The following is a 20,487-nucleotide window of genomic DNA, read 5'->3' on the forward strand; positions in this document are numbered from 1 at the left end:
TTCGTTTTCCCCGTAAAAGGTCGAGAAAGAAAACACCTACTTTGGTCGTTTATCCGCGACTCGGACCCCTCGATCTGAATTGATCTGAAAAGTTTGGTGTGTGTGGAGGATAAATATCGAGTCCAGCCAGGAGTCGAGCACGTGCTCTGTTATCTTGACCAAATAATAAACAGAGGTTCATGATGACAATAAAACAGCTTCACTGGTCTGCTGAAAATACAAAGGTGTTGCACGTCTATAAAGTACGGCTGCTCACGTGACATACCATTCCCGTGACATAGTATGATCAGTAATTATAAAAAGTCAGAAAAAAAATCAGTTGCTGCTAGAAGACATTTTAAATAAAAGACATTTATACATGTATTCAGATTTTGTTTAGTTTTTTGGAGTTCACATTTTACAAACTGACCCCATGGGTCCGCGTGCACGCCTCCCTTATAATTATGAATATAAAGTTAACAAAACGGCGTTCCCTTCCTGTAGATATTACACACACACACACACACACTCCTAAACTATTTGGGTTTATCAGAACCCCCTCTCTCCCGCCCTTCCAGCCCCGGAGCTGCCCCCTATACACTTTTATTTATTTATTTGCCGGTGAGAGCTACTAATCTCCCCGCGTCCACGGTTTACCCTGAGCCCGTATTTAATTCCTCTAAACCCCCAGCTGCCGCCCTGGTTACTCGCTGAACACGACAGACTGCGAACCGCTCCAGTTATTAATAATTTACCAGGCCCCCCTCGTCGCTCCGCTTCCTCCACCCCCACCCGCACGCCCTCGCTGGAGCGCGCGTGCCGTGTTATCTTTTTTTTCACTTCTTCTATTCGTTTGTTTTTCTTAAAAAAAATTCCCCCGCTCGGTGACTCTCACAAACACACGCATGGGGAGGGAGGGGGCGGGGGGGCACGTGCGTTTCACCTCCTTGTCGTCGCGGCTTTTTTTTTTTTTTTTTTCGCCTACAGGCGGTAGCTCTTTCGGCACTGCCTGCACCGAAGTCCCGCTAACAGCCTCGTCAGCTCGCGGTGCTCGTATAGTCGCGTACGCCGCTTCGCTCCGCAACTTTCTCTGCCCGCGGAACGCTGAAGGAACAGGTGGGAGGCGGAGGAACCCCCACGCGCCCCGAAGGGAGGGACGTTTTTTCGTGTACCAGCCGGAGTCCGGAGCATGCACGAAGTGGTGGTGGAGGAGCTGGTGTGGGGGGGATAAACAGCGCGCAGCGGCGATCGTCCCACCTTCTGCATGAGCAACAGCTGATTTGGGTGAGCGCGTAGAAGCGAAGAGAGCGCGAGCGTACTTACTGTCGGTGCACAGCCAAGACTCCCCCTGCTCGGTTGCTTCGGGGGAGGAGAGGGGGGGGGGGGGGGGGGGGGGGGGAGGAAATCGGACGGTGACTGTGTCGGTGGCGCAGCAGTAGTAGTGCGGGCGACTCGGGTGGACGTTACGGTACCGGGACGGAGACGGTTTTTCATGGGAATATCACGAGGTGGAACCGAACGTAAGCACCTTGCGTGAAGAAAGTCGGTGGGAGCGGACGACTTGGATTATTACGCCGCTCTGTCCTCCTTCGGCCGGACTGAGAGGAGTTGACTACAAAGAACACCAAAAAAAAAAACGGGCACCAGGCCGTGTTGTAGGGCTTCTTTTGCTTCCGGTAGCAGGCCCAGCTGGACAAGAAACCGAGCAACTCTCTCTCTCTCTCTCTCTCTCTCTCTCTCTCTCCCACACACTTTTTTTTTTGGAAGCCGAACTTTTCGAGAGTGGAAAAAATGGGTCTTTGAGAGGTGCTTGGCACGTTTCCCTCCACACCACAATGGTACGTGCTGTGTAAACCAAATCATTTTGCTCATTTGTGCAGTCAGCTTTTCAGATTCATTTAGCTCTTCGTAGACTTAATGATAAGCAGACTCTTTTTAAAAAGTTTAGTGGGCTGAGTTACCCACTTCTAATTCTAGTGTGTGTGTGTGTACTTGTGTAGCTAATGCGTAACAGTCACCTAAAGAATGTGCCAAGTCCTTCCACCTACCTGGATATGTTTCCTGTCAGTTATTGTGGTTATTTGTTTTAATTTGTCTTGCAGCACGTATGTCTTTGTTTTTAATGATGTTGCTGATAGGAAAACATAATGCAACTTATTTTTTAATGTAGTTACACACTTTGCCAAAAAACGGTGTGTTTCTGGCCAAATCAGTGTGCAGCCCTCAGTCCGCCGCGATGTCCACCCACCCTCCCACCGCCTTCTGCCGCTTTATCCGCGTGGAGGACGTGGGTCCCCCTCCCTGCGGTGGTCCGTAATGCGGGGCCTGCCTTGTGGACTATTTATAGCCGCATATATGATACGCGTTATCGCATGTCACGCTGTTGTAGCACCTAATCAAGAGGCGCCATACGGTTTGTTGTTAAATATAATACAACAAACGGTTATACGTGGTGACATGCACGCTGAGAGCCCCCTCGAGCTCAAATCCGAACCTAAAAGGCAAAGTTTAACAGAGTTTGGAAACTTGGCCATTGAGAGGATGGAACTTATTTTCGGCGCCAACATCCAATAATGCGCTCGTTTGATTTGTGCGTAATTACGCACTGCGGTTTAAACCAATTCCTTCATTAGGGAGGGGATTCATTTGTACAAATCCTGGGACATCACAAAGCAAAAGTCTGCGACGATTGATCTGCTCCCGACCAGCTTTCTTTCGTCCATCAACATTTTAGATTTTGTTTGTGGTTTCCTTAAAAAAAAGTATCATTATTTATTCTCTTATCCCCATTTGCCCCGAAGAGCACATGTGTTTAAATTGGCAACCGCATTCCCTGTGAGGTTGTGAAAACCGTGTAGGTTTTCACAATGTAGCAACAAGAAGTCTGTTTTATGCAGAATTATGAGATGTAGCTCGCACATCCTTGACCCTTGGAATATAACTATTTTCCTTGTTTTTTTGGCAAGATATGAGTCAAGTCAGGCAATAGTTAGGGGAACCTCCCACATACAACCTTGGAGCTGCTGAGATACCAGGAATGGGGGGGGATGTTATTTGCACATGAATATAGAAGATTATTAGTATGAATAATTATTTGTTTACGAGCATCCTCGCTGACATGGCGGCTGCCCAAGAAGCTCATCAGTAAAAAAAAAAAAAGATACAGAATTCAGGACAGGCCTCACATGGGATTATCTCGACTTGTTATTCTCCCACTTATAGCACCAACTCACCTCGTTTTTTTATCTTTACGCTATATTATGAAATTGTGCCAAATATCTCAGCTGCATGTTGGTTTAGTCAGAATGCACTGGAGGCATCCGTCAATCAGCGTCAGGGTCCTCTGACACGCTAATAAACTCACTTCTCTGTATGGGACGAGCTGTGACTGTGGAATAGCGGGTTATCGGTTCTTAATAAGGAAAGAAAGAGTGACCCCCACCGTTATGAAAATTAAACACGACACACGTTTGGTCCCAAATCGTAGTTTACATGTTCATCAGACCTTCATGATGAGGAATATCAGTCATGTTTTTAATGGTCACGCTCAGCACATGTGTGATGCACAGTATGTAGGAGCATGAGAAACAGACACAGTAATCATGGAGGGCTGTGTAAATAGCTGGGGTAATTGTATCCCGCACTGTGTGCGTGTGTGTGCGCGGCCCACCACATGATGATCCAGTCTTGCGTGATCTCCCTCTTGGCCAGCATGATGTCACCCCTCGTCCTACACGGAGTATTCCGCTTTCTACGTCGGCCCTGGCCTTGACAGTTCTCTGGAGAGAAAGAAAAACAAATAAAGGCTTCATCAGGCCGCGATCGCTCATGTGGCCTGTATGCTTTTTTTTTTGCCGTATAGTTTAAAGATGTGAAAACTCTGATGTACGCTCAAACGGCGTAAACATTAGGGCGGTGAGCTCAGATGATGGGGTTTGTCAGGTTTGATTGGTTTTTAAGCCGTTGAAGCTCTCGCAGCACGTGAGGCGTTCTTGGATGTGACTTTCGCGTTGCACTAAATTAATCGGAACAAAAAGAAAGAGAGGAAAAGAAAAGTGTCGCTTTTGACAATCGCAGGGTCGCGGGCTTAAATTGGTTCCATATTTCTTTTTAAAAGTCAAGAAAACTGGTAGAGGCTTAGAAAAAAACAGACTTAAAGGGACACTCCGGGGATTTTGTGTTGCGCTTGCGTAAAGTCGAGGGACTTACGAGAGAAGGATTCAAACAGTAACGGTCCAAATCGAAGCAGCGGAGGTCGAGATATCCTGACTTTTTTGTCGCTCTGACAAGTCAAGCTTCAGAAACGCTGCATCCTACAGTTCCCATAATGCAACTCAGTAGCATAAGTCATTAAATCTTCCCTTCTTGTTGAGTGCCCTCATCTTTCAAACTCCACAGCCCAAGTTTGTAACACAGGCTTTCTGTCAAATATTTGGTCTCAATTCGAGATGACGTCACCGTGACATCATCAGGGTCATTATAGAGTGCTGCAGGGATGTAGGGCCATGATAATAAGCTCAGTGGCAAACAAACCGTGATGATACTTACTCATCTTGTTCAACAAGACGATCTTCACAAATTATCAACACTTTTGTGATTTTTGAATGCGCTAATACAATTGGCAGAAGTAAAAAGCTAACACGATGCTATAATCGAGCTACACCACCGTCACATGACTTCACGTCACTAACACGAAGCTACATGCAGAGTTGGCGTTATGACATTTTGTAGTGTCATTTAAGACACTTGTTGGCAACCACCTTTTTTGTAAGACACGTAAAAGCTTAAAAATTGGGGGGGTCTTCACTGACGTATTTTATATCGCTGGACAAAACATTTGTGAGAACCTTTATGTGAGCCAATGTCTGTCCATTCTGGGCTACTGTAGGAAAAATGGCGCTGTAAAATGGCGGCATCTGTGAAGAGCACCCGCTCCCTTTACGGATATGAAGCTCACGCAAACACAATGATTGTTATTTTCAGGTGATCATACACTAATTAAAACATAGTTTATTGCTACTATATTCCATTTCTGCCGATATATCACCCCCCCCCCCCCCTCCTAAATGCTACACACGGCTCCTTTAATTATTTACAAGGTACAGGCTAACAAAAACATAAAAGTTTATAGGAAGCTTAACTCTCCTCCTTTTGTTATTTATTTCCAATATTCCATTCAGCCCTCTTCAGGGTCACCTTGAAACGTCTGTAAAATATAGTATTACAATTTAAAGAACTCGCTCTCACGGGAACGGAAAGTGATACCTCTTCAGATGGAGCATTTACTCTTGAGAAGACGAATGGTCATTTGAAGATCGAAAGTACGGCGATGAACTTGTTTGTGGAGAGAGCAGTTTGTGCCGGATGAGTATTGAAAATGTAGAAAAGTGAAAAAAAGAAATACACTATGAGTGAGTCATCTCACCTGTTCCCAATGCAGCTTTAGAGTTCTCCTAAAAAACACAAGCGACTATGTGACTTCAGACCCCAGATCAGATTAGTTTGCTTTGAAAAACGACGCCAACAGATTTCTTGAACTCGTTCTAACGACAACACTCACACTTTTTTGAGATTTTCTTTTCTTTTCTTCTTTTTTCTTTTTGGGTTGCAGCGTCTCATCAAGCTGACGCCGATCACATTACAGCCCCTAACTCTTCCATCTCATTTCTAACCCGGCCCTCAATTACTTTATCAAGACTTAACCCTCACATTAATTGGTTTCACAAGACACCCCAGACTGCACACCAGCTGTGTAACCGAGTAATTTGAATCTACTTAATTTGGGAAGGTGTTGGTATCTTCTGCCTTCTGAGTTTAATTTGGGGAAAAAACACAACAACAATACATGTATTTTCTCCCTTCGCTCTCGTCTTTAGGGCCTTAATGAGGAATTAGAGCCAATAGCATTATTCATTAAAGAGAGCTTGCCAGCTATTTATCACTGTAACAATATTAGCATATTTGTTTAAATTTTAAACACTTTTTTTTTTTTTTTTGCATTCGTAACCAGGTTTAGCATTTTTAATAATCTGGCATCGAATGCATCATACCAAATTGAATGCTGAAAAAGAACCAGTGGCAAGCCCCAGAAACATACTAAAAATGCTTTATAACCCCCCCCCACACACACACACACACTCCTCTAATTACCTCCTCCCCTGCTCCCCCTGTCTCATTCCTCACCTCCTGAGATGCAGGTGTAAAATATCACATTTTTCCAGCATTTCTCCCTGAGGTGGCGCTGGCTCGGACTCACACAACGTAAAATTTCCCTCTTTCATATTCCCCCTCCCCCTCTGCACATTTTTTTTCCCCCTACAAACAAGTTCTCCCTCCTCCCGTCCCTCCCTCTCTTTGATGTGCTTGCCACATCTGCACAGGTTTGTTAGCTTGTTACCAGGTGAAGAATGAGGATACAATTAGGGCTGAGTGAAGTGGGGACTGGGTAGGATGTCAGTTGTGTTCTGCAGAAGAAGAAAAAGAAGTCTCTGATGCTCCGGAAAAACTGTTGATGGTTAGTGGGATGATCGGTGATTGTGAGGATACCTGTCTCCCGTGGATCATCATGTATCCAGAAGCATGGAAACAGGGGTGTTTGTTTTTTTTGTGCTGGTGTGTGTCTGTGTGTGATCAAAAGAATGAGAGAGACAGGGTGAAGGTGGGGCCATATGTATATGTGCTCTAATAGATCCAATGCCAGGACAGACAGCCAACTTTAGATCCGACTTATTGTGCATTACAGAGAGAGATGCAGCTGAGGTCACGTAGATAATTAGTGGATTCCGAGCTAGTCACGGTTAAACGTTATGTAATAGTGATACTCTTTACCCGGAGAGGTTGGAAGAAGATATATACGTTTCTAAAACGTTATGTTTCTACCAGGCGGCAAGCCGATGCGGAAGTGTCTTAAATCTGTATTCTCTCTACTGGCCATCAGGGGGCGACTCCTCTGGTTGCAAAAAGAAGTCAGATTGTATAGAAGTCTATGATAAAATGACTTTACTTCTCACTTGATTTATTACCTCAGTAAATCAATCTCTAGTTTCAAGTCTTCTTCAATACAGCATGATGTTCATTTAGTAAATTATGTTCCATTTAGAGTCAAATAGACCATAAAGCGGAGTATGCTTTAGGGCGGGCTTACTGTGATTGACAGGTCACTGCCGCTACCAGAGCCGTACCCGGCGTCCTCCTCCGCATTCCAAATATGGTAACTTCCGTTCATCAGTTGCGGAAAAAAACCAACATGGCGACGTCCGTATTCCAAAGAGGCGAACTCCAGGCTTTATAACGACAGTCCACAAACCAATGGGGGACATCACGACGACTACGTCCACTTCATATATACAGTCTATGGTTTCTACTTAAAAACCTGTGGAGCTAACATTAGCAGAGTACATTCGCACCTCATTAACTATCATCAGCATTTCTATGCTAAGCTTGCTACTAAAGGTATACTGAAGGTATACACATGCTGCTTTTGTTTTGTAATTTTTGCCTTCTAGTTTATGGTTTACCGTTTATCAATTCTTTGTGAGTTCAGGTTAGATGGATTTACCTTGAGTTCACAAGTAGGAACTCTGATTTGGGTGACTGTGGACTGTGACAGTGAGGTTGCCAGGTTTGGGACCTTTACATTACATCATGTACAGGTTTAAACAAATGGCGTTAAAGGTGTCGTTTTTTTAGAAACATTTAGATAGAGCCAGGCTAGCTCTTTTCCTCTGCTTCTAGTCTTTAGGTGACGCTAGCTAAACAACTCCTGACACTCGGTCCGTACTCGTACTTTCTGTACTACGCCTCATTTGTGACTGTAGGACTCCGTATGTCAGTCTGAGATTTAACCAGATAGTATTATCAATGCAAACATTACAGTTCAAACCAAAACCTCGTTATCTAGAAACATTTTACATCTTTAAACGTGAACTACATTTTTTGGCCACTTGGAAGCAGCGAAAAACAAGCTGTAAACACAACATCGACATATTATCACCTTTTAAGTTGATGTGGTCAACTTGTCAGCAGACAGTTTCTCATTTACACATCCAGCAGTTAAGGAGCAACATTAGCATTCATTTGGAGCGTTGATTGGTGAAATGAATTGCCCAAATTCGCCTCTGTACTTTCGGCGGACCGAATTGAAAGCAGACACTTCTCGTCTTGACTCCATCCACGAGTGTCTTGAATATCTGTCTGTTTTTGACAGGTCATATTGCTGCTTTCTTGCTAGTAGCTTAGCTCGCTAACTGGCTAATGGCTGCTTGCTGGCTGGTATCCAATACCAAGATCAGCCATTGTCACTGATACGTGATCCAGCCATTTGAGTTAGTATCGGACCGGTATCGGTGCATCTCTAGTTCAATGTGGTCACGATGCGTCCCTGACCACCTCCGGAGATGGTTTGGCCGATCGGATCACAATCCGTCCTCAATGAGTTTTGGGTACTTTCATGATGTCAAGCACTATGCGATTGTGTTGCTTATAGCTGTATTTTTGTAATTTAATTGATGTCTATTGTTTCCAGAATACCTTAAACACCTTTAAACATGAAACCTGAGGTTAATCCCCCCCCCCCCCCCCCACACCTCAGTGTCGGGAACACTTTGGCCCAATTCCAATTGGGCCCCTACGCCGTTTCCCTACCTACTCCCACTCCATTTGCGGGATATGGGTCCGCCATATTAAGGGCCATCCCAAACCAATTAGCAGGGATAGGAAGTGGGTTATAAAACCCTCCAATAGGGGGTCTACTTTGCTGCTGAGTTAACCAGCTGCTCTTACTGACCACATGCAAACATTTAATATTGTCACACAGACATTAACAACTTAAAAGCTAGTTTGTATTTAGGATCAATTATACCCTTCTGTAGTCTAGAAAACAGTAGATGTGTTTATTTGATTGTTGAGTGTTGTATATTTATATTTTATATATAACATATATTTATGATTTCTTTTTTTACCCCTACCCCTATAGCCCCATCATTTTTATTTTCAGCTGTGTAATACTGACTTAACAGAACAATACTTTAGTGCAATAATTCAAATGTGCATTACACTGGTATACTCTAGTATTAACTTTTATTTATACTGTATATTTAAACTAATATTCTTTTTTATTTATACTATTTTCGCATTTTTACACACTTAATCATAGCTCCCATTTTCTTTTATTTCCACTGCTGTTTTTATATTGTAGAATACATACTTCACATATTTCTGATTTATATTTTTCCTCAGGTGCTGTTGTTAAATTAAAGTATAATGTACTTATTTTTACATACTTATTCCTTGTTTATTTCCTAGATTTCTCTCATTTATATATTTCTTTTTTAGAATGGAAGTAACTTAACCCAATTTACCTGTGGGAATCAATACAGGATTTCTCAATTCTGATATTATTTTCTTGAGAGAGAGAAGTGTAGTTTGCTGCTACACTATAAAAAATGTGCTTCATTCGGCCGTGAGTGTGACCACAAACAGAGGTTCACTCCGTCACAGAGTTGGAGGGTGTTTGGGGCTGGATTGGAACCGGGCCTATGTGTGACCGGACCGCGGAGTAACACAAAGAGTTCAGCGCTCACAAATGGGACTAGTTTGCACTCGCGCACATGTGATTTGAATCTCCTCAGCCCGCAGTGCCAAGGCCAATTTCCCCCAAAAATGATTGAACAAATCTCTCCAATACATCACATATAACATAATAGAGAGCCTCGAACTCTGACCTTTACCAAGTAAAAAAAACGTAATGTCCTCTTCTGTTCTTTGGCTTGGGTTCTTAAATGTCCTCATCCTCCTCTCCACTGTGTTTGCAGTAGTAGGGACACTGTCTGCGCTCCCCACCGATAAAATCTGACAACCATTCCAGTGTTGTATTACACTCCGTGTCAACCACCAAAAGAGTCAACATCCCAGACATCAAATGATCTGCGCTTATTCTAGCTCGAGGCCGGTCATATGGATTTGGCATATGCTCCATATATATATATATATATATATATATATATATATATATATATATATATATATATATATATATGTATATGTATATATATATATATATATATGTATATATATATATATATATATATATATGTATATGTATATATATATATATATATATATGTATATATATATATATATATATATATATATAGAAAAACACACATATATAATTGATACCATGCTCCATAAAAACTGAAGGAAAAGGGGGCCAGTGCTGCAGGGAGCGACATCAAACAATCAGTCTCAAACAAACAATAGAAGGATATGGACAGAGATACGCTTCATTCATTAACATACCCTTTTTTATCTTTTGGTTTATTATTGTTGTCTAGCCGCTTTCAGGCTGATCTTCATCGTCTGCGCGGCACAAATCTCTTTTGTTTTGTACTTTAAATGACTCGAACTTGTCAGACAGAGGCAACTACAACGACCAAGCGCGCCGTGTTCCGTGCTACTCTGTGATTACTCTGTAAAATACATCCTTCAGCTGCACTGGGCAGTTTAAGAGCTTAGCAGAAAGCCCTGGGAGCTTGACAAGGCCACCATTTAGTGGGACAAATGGTTTCGAAAATGGTTTCCCTCCGGTGTTCCCCCAACATATTAATGGTGACAAGCCAGAGGTTGGATGGCGAAGGCCGAGGAGTGTTTTTCTCAGTCACTTGGACGACTTGAATTCTAACTTTCTTTCTTGTCTTTTTTTTTTCAACCGAGTGAACGCTCCCCGTGGCCCTCGCTAAACAAAATAAACGATGTTAATCAATCTGCATCAGAGATGGAGTGAAGTCACACACGCAGGTGCCCTTCCTGTGTCACAGCGGGGAAAAAAAGGGGAAAAGACTCGAGCTGTAACCTCTCATTCCGAAGGATATGAATAGCCCGCGTCTGCAGACCGCAGCTCGGCCGGCCCCGAGTCTGGGATTTATTACAGCGGCGTGTGTTGTGCATGTGTCTGCGCATGCATATTCTCCGAGTGCAATCCCGTGTCGCCGTGTGCATGTGCAAATGCTTAAGTCACCTAACGTCTGTTTGAATTCCCACCAAGAGACTGTTTACCTCACATGCCAGTTTAAATAGCATAACTGTACATTTCGTCTGCTGGCCACGAGCGATGTTTGTTCCTGTTTTGGGTCCATGATTGTTTCTGCTTTTAAGGTATGTCGAGAGACGGGGAACGTAAAGTTCTGGAAAATGGGATTATTTTGTCTCTTCTATCCAGAAACTAAACTTTAAGCTCCTGGTCTTCAACTGCCTTTCCCCTCAAATCCCGAAACCAGAGTTATTTTCATCAATTTACAGTAATTTTTAGCCCTCATCTAACAGGTTTAGTCGATATCCAAAAAACAGGCATTCAAATTTAGCCCGGCGAGAACCAATTTGTACCAGCTTGGACCAAAAAGTAGTAACCACGGGCCAGCCAACCAGCTTCCCATCCCCGATCCAGATCCTCAGTCTGTGGTTCCCTCCCTGTCCGTGTTGTCTGGCCCGGCTTGCCTCTAATTGACAGCAGAACCGCGATGGATGCTCATTCAGAGCCCGAGTCTCTGCTGGCGCGTCCTGCAGCATACAAATGAACCGCGCTGAATGGAAACAAACGCTTCGAATAAACACTTCAGCTGCATCGATCGCTGAATGCAGCACAGCAACTTCGCAGCGCCGGCCAAGGGCCTTGTGTATTGTGCGCACATGCGGGCAGACGTATGGCCTCTGTATGCGCGAGTCTGTGCCGAGCACGCGCGCGCGCATGTGTGTGTGTGTGTGTGTGTGAATGATTTGTGCTGAATCAGTGCGCGCTGACAGAAAAGTGACCATGCAGGTGAAATAGTAGGGACAGGAAATGCCATTGTGTCGGAGTATTGTGTGCGGGTGTGGTGGCTGAACGCTCTGCTCCCCATTCAAGGGCCGGGGCCTCGGGCCTGCACAGCACATGGCTGCACACACCGTCAACTCTGTGTGTATGTGTGTGTGTGTAGAATGTAAAGGTGAAAGTTTTTCAAGTACATATCTGGTGGTTGGTTGGACTTGAGGGTGATTTATAAATAGGTTGATATGTAAGAAGCAGCCAGATGAGGAGGATTCTCACAGCCATAATTAGCGTTTACAGCTTTGCAGCCAGGTTTTCTGTTTTTTAATTAATTTCCCTGAACATAAAGACAGCGTCGATGTTTGAATAAATGACTGTTGTGTTACATTTCAGGCAACCGAAACCTTTCTGTTGAACGAAGAACCCTCCAGAGGTCCTGGGATGCCTGAATGCTTTGTAGTATCAGATTCATACAGGGTATGCATTTATTATTATTATTATTATTTTTGTTGTTAATTTTACTATTATTATCATTATATATTATTACATTTTTTATTTAGTTATGGTTTAATTATTATTATTATATTATTATTATATTTTTGATGTGTTATATTTGTATTATAATTATTTTGTGATATTTCATTTGATTTAAATTGTTTTTATTATTATTATTAGTGCTAGTATTATTATAATTATTCTTAGTATTATTATTAGCATTAGTATTATGATTAGTGTTACGAGCATTAGTATTAGTATTCTCTTCATTCTTTCATGTGTTGTATTAAATGTGTTATTTGAGTCATTACTCATTACTATGACTGACAGTCTGTTTTCATGCTCTCGGTAATTGCACCACAATCATAATGTCATTCACAGCTCCCTCTACTCAGCTGCAAACCATTACAATCATTATTTCCACACGCACATTTAAGAAGAAGAAGAAAAAAAGAGTGTGTGTGTATGTGTGTGGGGGGGGGGGGGGGGGGCGCTCATGGGAGCGAAAATGATGACGATAATGTGCAGCATGCCTCGTTGTACGAAAGCAAAAGAAAGTTAAAGAAAGTGAGCAGCTTTTCTGGGAAGAGAAGAAAAATCCTCCCAGCTCACGCGGTGGATTTATAACAATCCACATAGTGATATAGAATGGTAATAAAAACAAAGGAGTGGGGACGGGGAGGGTGAGAGGAGTAAGTTGGGGGGGGGGGGGGGGGTATGACTGAAAATGCGATTGTTAATGAGGTGGGAGCCGGTTTTCTAGGCTACAGTCTTTGTCTCCCAGAGTTAAGACTCACACCAAGTCTCACAGAATCTGGGTTGCTACAGTGTATCGTGTGTCTCGGGGTGCAGAAACGAACCATTATGGCTGTAATTGAGTAGCGCGGCTGGTAGAGGAGCGTTCTTGGAGGGGGGGGGGGGCTTGAAGCTGTATAGGATTCCAAGGGGGCAGTGGGTTCAAGAACATCCGCAGGAGGGTGTCCACCTCCAGCTTCTCACCGGGAGGTCCTCTGTTGTGAAGTGCATCACGGGCCCTTTCTTCCTCTCTTTATGTCTCTGTGCGTGTGCTCTTGGCTTACATGTCAGGGTCCCTGAGGTTGCAATTGAACTTGCAGGATGTGAGTTTGACGCCCTGTTTTGGAGGTTGTGTGCTCCTAAAGAGTGAGACGTCGCAGTGGCTTTGTTTTTCATGATCGTGACCCCTAAAAATGAGGAGATGTCCACTTGCTTGTGGCTGTAGTGCGGATGTGAGATACGAGCAGATCTCTTTGTCAGACTGTTTCATTTGAAGGATTTTAAGAAGGCAGTAAGTATCCAAGATGTCCATCTAATCCAGTCGTTTCTGTCTTTGATTATGTCCTTAAAACCTCCTGTCAGGATCCCTGTCAGACCAGACACCTCCCATTGCCACACAGCTGCAGCCACTCCAGCCAATTCCCTCCTGCAGCCTGACACACCAGACTCAGGTCCCACTAACGATTCCCCTGGCAATATATAAACTCTGGTCCTGCAGTCTGGGGTGGTCAGGTCGTACCGTCTTTCACCCGCTTCAACCCTGTCGCATCTTCTCCCTCGAGCGCCTGCCTCCGGTGTCCGTCGGTCCGGGAATCCCCCGTGCCCTCTGTGTTAACGGACTACTCACCGCCGCTCTGCCCTCCGTTGTGTTAGCGGACTACACACGCCGTCAAGCTGCCAGCTCTCCAGTGTCGAGCCACGGGACTCACGCCGTCGATCTGCCTACTCTCTGGTGTCGGACCACGGGCTCCACACCTTCACACACCTTCACAATAAAACCTGTTTATATCAACTCCTGTCTCCTGTGGTCTTGCTATTGGGTCCTATCCGTGAAATCCCGTGACAGAACGACCTGACCATAATGGACCCAGCAACCACAGGAGCAGCTACGCCGTACAGGCCTAACAGTCTGCTGGAGGAGATGAGAACTGTCGCTGCTGAAGTTTCTCGGATTCGCTGTTTCATGCAGGAACTAGCCCGGACAGTCAAGTCTCCACCAGTTCCAGCACCCGCACTATTCCCTCCTGTCCTCGCTCCGCCGGTCTGGGAATCCCCCGTGCCGGCTCCGGATCCCTATGACGGAACACTGGGGAAGTGCCAGGGCTTCCTGTTGCGATGCCAACGGGTATTTGACCGTCAGCCCCAGACTTTTGACTCGGACGGGTCCAAGGTCTCCTACGTGGTTGGATTACTGCGGGGAAGGGCTTTGGACTGGGCCGTGAGAACATTAGGTTTTGATCGGCCAAATGCTGTGCCTTTTGTGGACTTTGTGGAGGATCTGAGGAGGGTTTTTGACCCTCCGGTGGACTCGGATTATATGGCTAAGCACCTTCTCAGCCGGAGACGAGGCCAAGCAAGTGTAGGGGAACACTCGGTGGTCCGGCCAAGTCCGGCTCCCCGTATTCGGACGGCATTCCGGCCGTCACCGTATCCAGCTGCTGCCTCGGAGCCGCAGCGAACTCTAGTTCCTGTTCCTGCCGCCTCTGCGCCGCAGCCAGCTCCTGTTGCTGCCGCCTCGGAGCCGCAGCCAGCTCCAGTTGCCGCCTCGGAGCAGCAGCGACCTCCAGTTGCCGCCTCGGAGCAGCAGCGACCTCCAGTTGCCGCCTCTCAGCAGCAGCGACCTCCAGTTGCCGCCTCGGAGCAGCAGCGACCTCCAGTTGCCGCCTCGGAGCAGCAGCGACCTCCAGTTGCCGCCTCGGAGCATCAGCGACCTCCAGGGCCTGCCTCGGAGCAGCAGCGACCTCCAGGGCCTGCCGCCGTTGGACCAGCATCCTATTCCCCGGAGCCCCGACTCAGAGAGTCTGAGTCCAGGCCGCCTGAGCACCCGTGTCCGGAGCCCTTCTGCCCGCCCGGCCGTCCGCCGGAGCACCCGTGTCCGGAGCCCTTCTGCCCGCCCGGCCGTCCGCCGGAGCACCCGTGTCCGGAGCCCTTCTGCAGCCCCGTGGCCAGTCAGATCCAGTCACCCACCCTCCGGACCCCCTCCACCCACCCTGGTTGGCTTGGTATCTGCTGGGACGTCCCTCCTCCGGACCCCCTCCGCCCACCCTGGTTGGCTTTGTATCTGCGGGGACATCCCTCCTCCGCCCACCCTTGTTTGTTGTTCTGGACGGTGTACGTCTGGAATCCGTTCCTTGAGGGGGGGGGTACTGTCAGGATCCCTGTCAGACCAGACACCTCCCATTGCCACACAGCTGCAGCCACTCCAGCCAATTCCCTCCTGCAGCCTGACACACCAGACTCAGGTCCCACTAACAATTCCCCTGGCAATATATAAACTCTGGTCCTGCAGTCTGGGGTGGTCAGGTCGTACCATCTTTCACCCGCTTCAACCCTGTCGCATCTTCTCCCTCGAGCGCCTGCCTCCGGTGTCCGTCGGTCCGGGAATCCCCCGTGCCCTCTGTGTTAACGGACTACTCACCGCCGCTCTGCCCTCCGTTGTGTTAGCGGACTACACACGCCGTCAAGCTGCCAGCTCTCCAGTGTCGAGCCACGGGACTCACGCCGTCGATCTGACTACTCTCTGGTGTCGGACCACGGGCTCCACACCTTCACACACCTTCACAATAAAACCTGTTTATATCAACTCCTGTCTCCTGTGGTCTTGCTATTGGGTCCTATCCGTGAAATCCCGTGACACCTCCGCGACAAAAAACCTGCATGTTCGGTGAGCTCGTCGACGTTTCCAATAGAAGATCAACTTGTGTCTAGAAACAAAGGCAGGTTACTGCTCCAGAATGAAGAAAGTACAGGTGGGATGTTAGAAAATTCATGAAATGGAAAGAAAACAAAGAATCCGGCACACTGTCCGGTATCACTGACTCAATGTATTGGCGACGTTTTGGTCCTCAGACAAAGTTCAGACAGACTAACAGCCCCATGCATATTCAAACCGTCGGCTCTCGCCCGGGAAAATCAAAACGGATGCCAGCAACACTTTTTGGTACGCATACAAATTAAGGTCAAGGAGCTCTTCTGATTTAAAAACATGCGATACGGAGCTCTTCCATTTGCAAACAGACGTGGTAAATTCACCGATGTTAAAGAAAGTAGGACCACCTCACATAATGTGGCCCTCAAGGGACATGAGAAATGAACATTTATTTTATCTCCGCCATGCGTACGAGTGTAGGGAGATCATGCGTCCGGTCCTGTGTGTGTGTGTGTGTGTGTGTGAGTGTCCGTCTGTCCACGGCTAATCTGGCATACTACTGGACCCATCAGCCTAATATACTGTATTTTGTGCTCATTCATGACTGTGTGTTCAAGAACCTCTCGTGCTTGCTGCACTTTTTGAAATAAACGATTCACTATTATATACCGTCATTGACTCCTCACTGCTCTTAACATTAACATTTCGGTGAACTGCTTTAATAATATTCGAGAAAGTACCCAAACGAGCCGGCATGTTGGTCCGGTTTGAAATCGGAGCACGACGGCCCACGAGTGAAAGCGTTCGTCCAATCGGGTGCAGTCAGGAAGTGTTTGCGCAGTTGCAGAAGGTGTGTTCTTCTTTGTATTCGTACACCGCTACTATGCTTCCATTACTTAAGTAAAGCCAGAGAAATTGTTCCATTGCGTACTGGTTTCCTGTTTCAGAGACCACCTGTCAATCATCTATCGAGCGGCACGCCCATTTAAGCGTCCCCTCACCGCCAAAATACGCCGCGGACACCAACCACACTGCTGTTCATTCGTACATACCACCCACATTGAGCAATACAAAGCCCCTCTGATGTACACTCCCCCCCCAAGTTGGGAACCACTTCTTTAAGCAGAGCCCTGCATGTAAACCGTGGGCCACCAGAGCTGACATCTGCTCAGCCAAAACAGAACAACCCCCCCTTAGACAGACAGCCATCACACTGCGCGTTTGCGTGCGATAATTTCAGGCAAATGTGCGGTTAGCGTCACCCTTGAACAACCTGTTCCACAACACCCAGAGCTCGCCCCGAAGTTGTCAACACATTAATATAAAGGACACATCAATCCCTTCTGATCGGTTATTTATTAGCAAGGCCCTCGAATTTTTTTTTTTTTTAAACGTGAGACAGCTCCGAGCTGATGGGTGAAAGTCATTTTTACAGCGCGGTGCCACTCCGCAGCAGTGGTAAAATATGTAGATATGCGAAAGCGTGTGAAAAACCAAAAAAAAAAAAAAGCAGACCCACCAACCATAGCATATGGCCCTACCATGTGTTACTTAATGAGAGATTTACTCACACAGACCACTAAAAATGTGCGGCTCATTTAAGGAGCCACGGCAGAGGAGTGTTTTGCATGCAAGTCGGCTCCATAAAAGGAGGGAGGGAGGGAGGAGGAGGGGGGGTTGATCCTCGTCTAACCGCGCGCCGTGACCTTTTGCTCTCGTGGTGCTTTTTTTTTTTCATGACTCCGCGGCAAAAGAGCGGAGATCAAAGACTTTGGAGGTAGGCAATACACCTGCCTGAAGATAAACCAAACAGGTGTGTGTGTGTGTGTGTGTGCGTGTGTGTCAAAGGGTGTGTCCGTTTCATACTAGTCGTGTATCACTTTCACACGGAGGACTGCTGGTATTCGAACTTCGTGCGGCTGCGAGGCCGGGAGGTTGTACAGTTTTGTGCACACGCACATACTCTCTCTTTCTCTCTCGCGACCGCACACGTTTCTCCAACCGTCCCTGGCTCGCCACTATCGCGGCCGCGCGCAGTAATTCGGCCACACGGATCCCTTTTGTTGGAGGCTTGTGGTGGACGTGTGCAAGCAGCTATAGGCCTTGTAAACCCCCCCCCACACATAAAAAAAAAATCTCAGCTCCCCGTATTAACAATGACCTCACTCCCACCCAGATTCCCCCACTGTAGACCACACTACTCAGGTCCCAGTAAGAAACCTCTCCTTTCCCAATTTTGAGCACAATTTTCGTATTCTGATGCTGCGCAGTTTTCTACCGCAGAGTGATGCATGCAGCGGGCTTTGGGTGACTCGCTTCACTGGCCTCAAAAATCCGCAGCTGCGGGTTCCAGACCGGTTCAGACATGGTTCGGTAAATACTTGTTAGGAGTTAATGCGTCGAGTCGAACGCCTGCAAGTGACTTCTAGGTGTATAATCCAGTGCACACTTTAGCTTTGTAATGCACAAGACTTACGAGTTAAAAATCCTCTGGAACTGAAATTTTTTTCATGCAGCTTATCCATTATACATGTTATTAATAAAGATATAGTCACGTGACAGCTGCTCATATCCTGATATATATATATATATATATATATACATATATATCGCTCTCTCTCTCTCTATATATATATATATATGTATGTATATATATATATATATATATATATGTATATATATATATTCCATTTTTGCCCCTCAGCTGTTTCGCTACTCTGCTCTTATGTTGATGATGCGTTTACGTGTTCCCCTCCGAGTCCAGAAATGTAACAACAGCGCCGCTACACATACATTAAAACGCGACTGGTCTGCCTCATCCGGCCGCTATTTCCCCGTTCCTATAACGTGGAGACGGGACAGGGGTCAGTAAACGCAACACGAAAGCACAACGCAGAGGTGAGAGCGGGTCGGACAGATTACTCCCCCCAAAAGAAGATTCACCATCATGTGAAAAGTCCCAAAAAAAGGCGTGCTCCGCGCAGAAATAGAAGAAAAAAACCCCGCCTTTATTTGTTTTGTTTTTAGTGAGAATTCGTTAAGACAGAGGAGAGCGATTAGAAAAAAAAAGAAAAAAGAAAAAAAAAAAAAGAGAGAGTTGTGCAAACAGGAGAGAGGGGAGGGAGAGAAAGTTTTTTCCCTGAAAGTTTGTGCAAGCTTTCACTTTCTAGGCGGGGTTACTGTACGCTGCAGCAGCATGGAGTGAGAGAAACAGGACGGAGAGCGAATGCAATGCAGCACCACAGCGAGCTCCCATCCGACTTAAATACGCTCCTCTAGAACACAGCCATGTACTCCCCGTACTGCTTGACACAGGTAAATCCTCTGCTCTTCTTTCTTTGGGTCTGGGTTGTTCGTAGGTGTGGGGGTGGAGGGGGGGGGCACCAGGTTCTTTTATTTTTTATTTTTTTCTATCTTCTCCTTCTTTATTGCGCTGCTTCTCGGGTGTTTCACGTGTGCTCGTGAGTTGTGCCGGAGCGTCTCTTTTCCTCGCTCCCTAAACTTCTCCCCTCAACTATAGAACTTCCCCGACGCTCGTCCACCCCCCGCCCCCCCAGGTTCGTCTCTACGGGCGCGTTTCCGCTCCACCGCGCCGGGAAGTGCACTTTCTTGTGCGTTTTTTTCCCATCGCACATGGGTTTTTTTTTTTTTTTTGGGAGAGTAAAATGGCGCTTCTCCCGAAATGTATTTCATATTAAAAAAAAAAGAGGAGAAGAAGAAGAAGAAGGAGGGGAGCCTGTAGGAGGAGGGGAGAAGAAGCACAGAGCGCGCGCGCGGGGATAGACAAGAATGTGGACCGGAGTTTAACATTAACGGCTGTTTAAGATTCATTTTTTATAAAGAGTGTTATATTTTTTGGGGGGGGGGGGGGGGGGGGCGGTGGTGAGAGGAGTTGCAGGAGAGCAGGGCGCACACCGCCGCCTTTAGGGGCTGCATATCATGTGGAGCCGAGACCACGGGGGTGGGGGGGGGGGGGGGGGGGGACACATTGGATCTGCTGGTGTGTGTGCGCGCGCGCGTGTGTGCGTGTGATTATAAACTGAAGAGCAGCGCAGACAGTCTTCCGAGAAAGGCTTTTAAAAAAAAAGTTTCTATGTGGATCTTTGCTGCGCTGTGGTTGACTATTATTGCACGTTTACTGCACTTGAACGCAACACGTGTTCAGGTAGAGCTGCATTGATTTGGGACTTACAGTTCAGGCTCTTGTCTCTCTATGTTGTTTTTCCCCCATGACTTGAGTTTAGGAGTTGTTTTTCCTGTTGCACTTAAATTTAGACCAACTTTACAAACTAAATGTCACACATTTTTTTGATGTAAAATGCCTTCCTCTGACATCTTGTCTCTGGTTAAATCTTGCCTTTTTTTTTACAAGTTATTGATTTTTTGTTTGAACATCACATTTAACCTGCTAGTTGTTACTTTGCTGCTGCTGTCGTGGAGGAAATGATAAGTGTCAGGGAATCATTATAGAGTAGCGGTTTGAACTTGTGGGTGAAATGATTCTCTTCAGGTGTGAGGCATCTGCAGTAAATGTGACCTTTTGACC

The 20,487-nt window shown here is 46.1% G+C and overlaps 1 protein-coding gene across 6 annotated transcripts in view; it reads left to right on the forward strand.

The window, feature by feature from the left end:
• The first annotated feature begins 484 nt into the window (after positions 1-484).
• Positions 485-20,487, forward strand: part of nfixb (nuclear factor I/Xb) — a 135,087-nt gene continuing 115,084 nt past the window's right edge. For 2 of the 6 annotated variants that reach the window (XM_076082895.1, XM_076082896.1), the window contains exons 1-2: positions 485-1,817; positions 12,176-12,259. In XM_076082895.1, coding sequence (XP_075939010.1) covers positions 1,815-1,817; positions 12,176-12,259 — 87 coding nt within the window. In that variant the 5' untranslated portion in view covers positions 485-1,814. Of the gene's footprint in view, positions 1,818-12,175; positions 12,260-13,654; positions 16,601-18,633; positions 19,257-20,487 lie in introns of those variants that run through there. The other 4 variants (XM_076082897.1, XM_076082900.1, XM_076082898.1 and 1 more) reach the window with 3 other exon arrangements.

The sequence above is a fragment of the Anarhichas minor genome, unplaced genomic scaffold (genome assembly GCF_050575085.1).
Source record: "Anarhichas minor isolate MPS153535 unplaced genomic scaffold, ASM5057508v1 ptg000007l, whole genome shotgun sequence".
Lineage (NCBI taxonomy): Eukaryota > Metazoa > Chordata > Actinopteri > Perciformes > Anarhichadidae > Anarhichas > Anarhichas minor.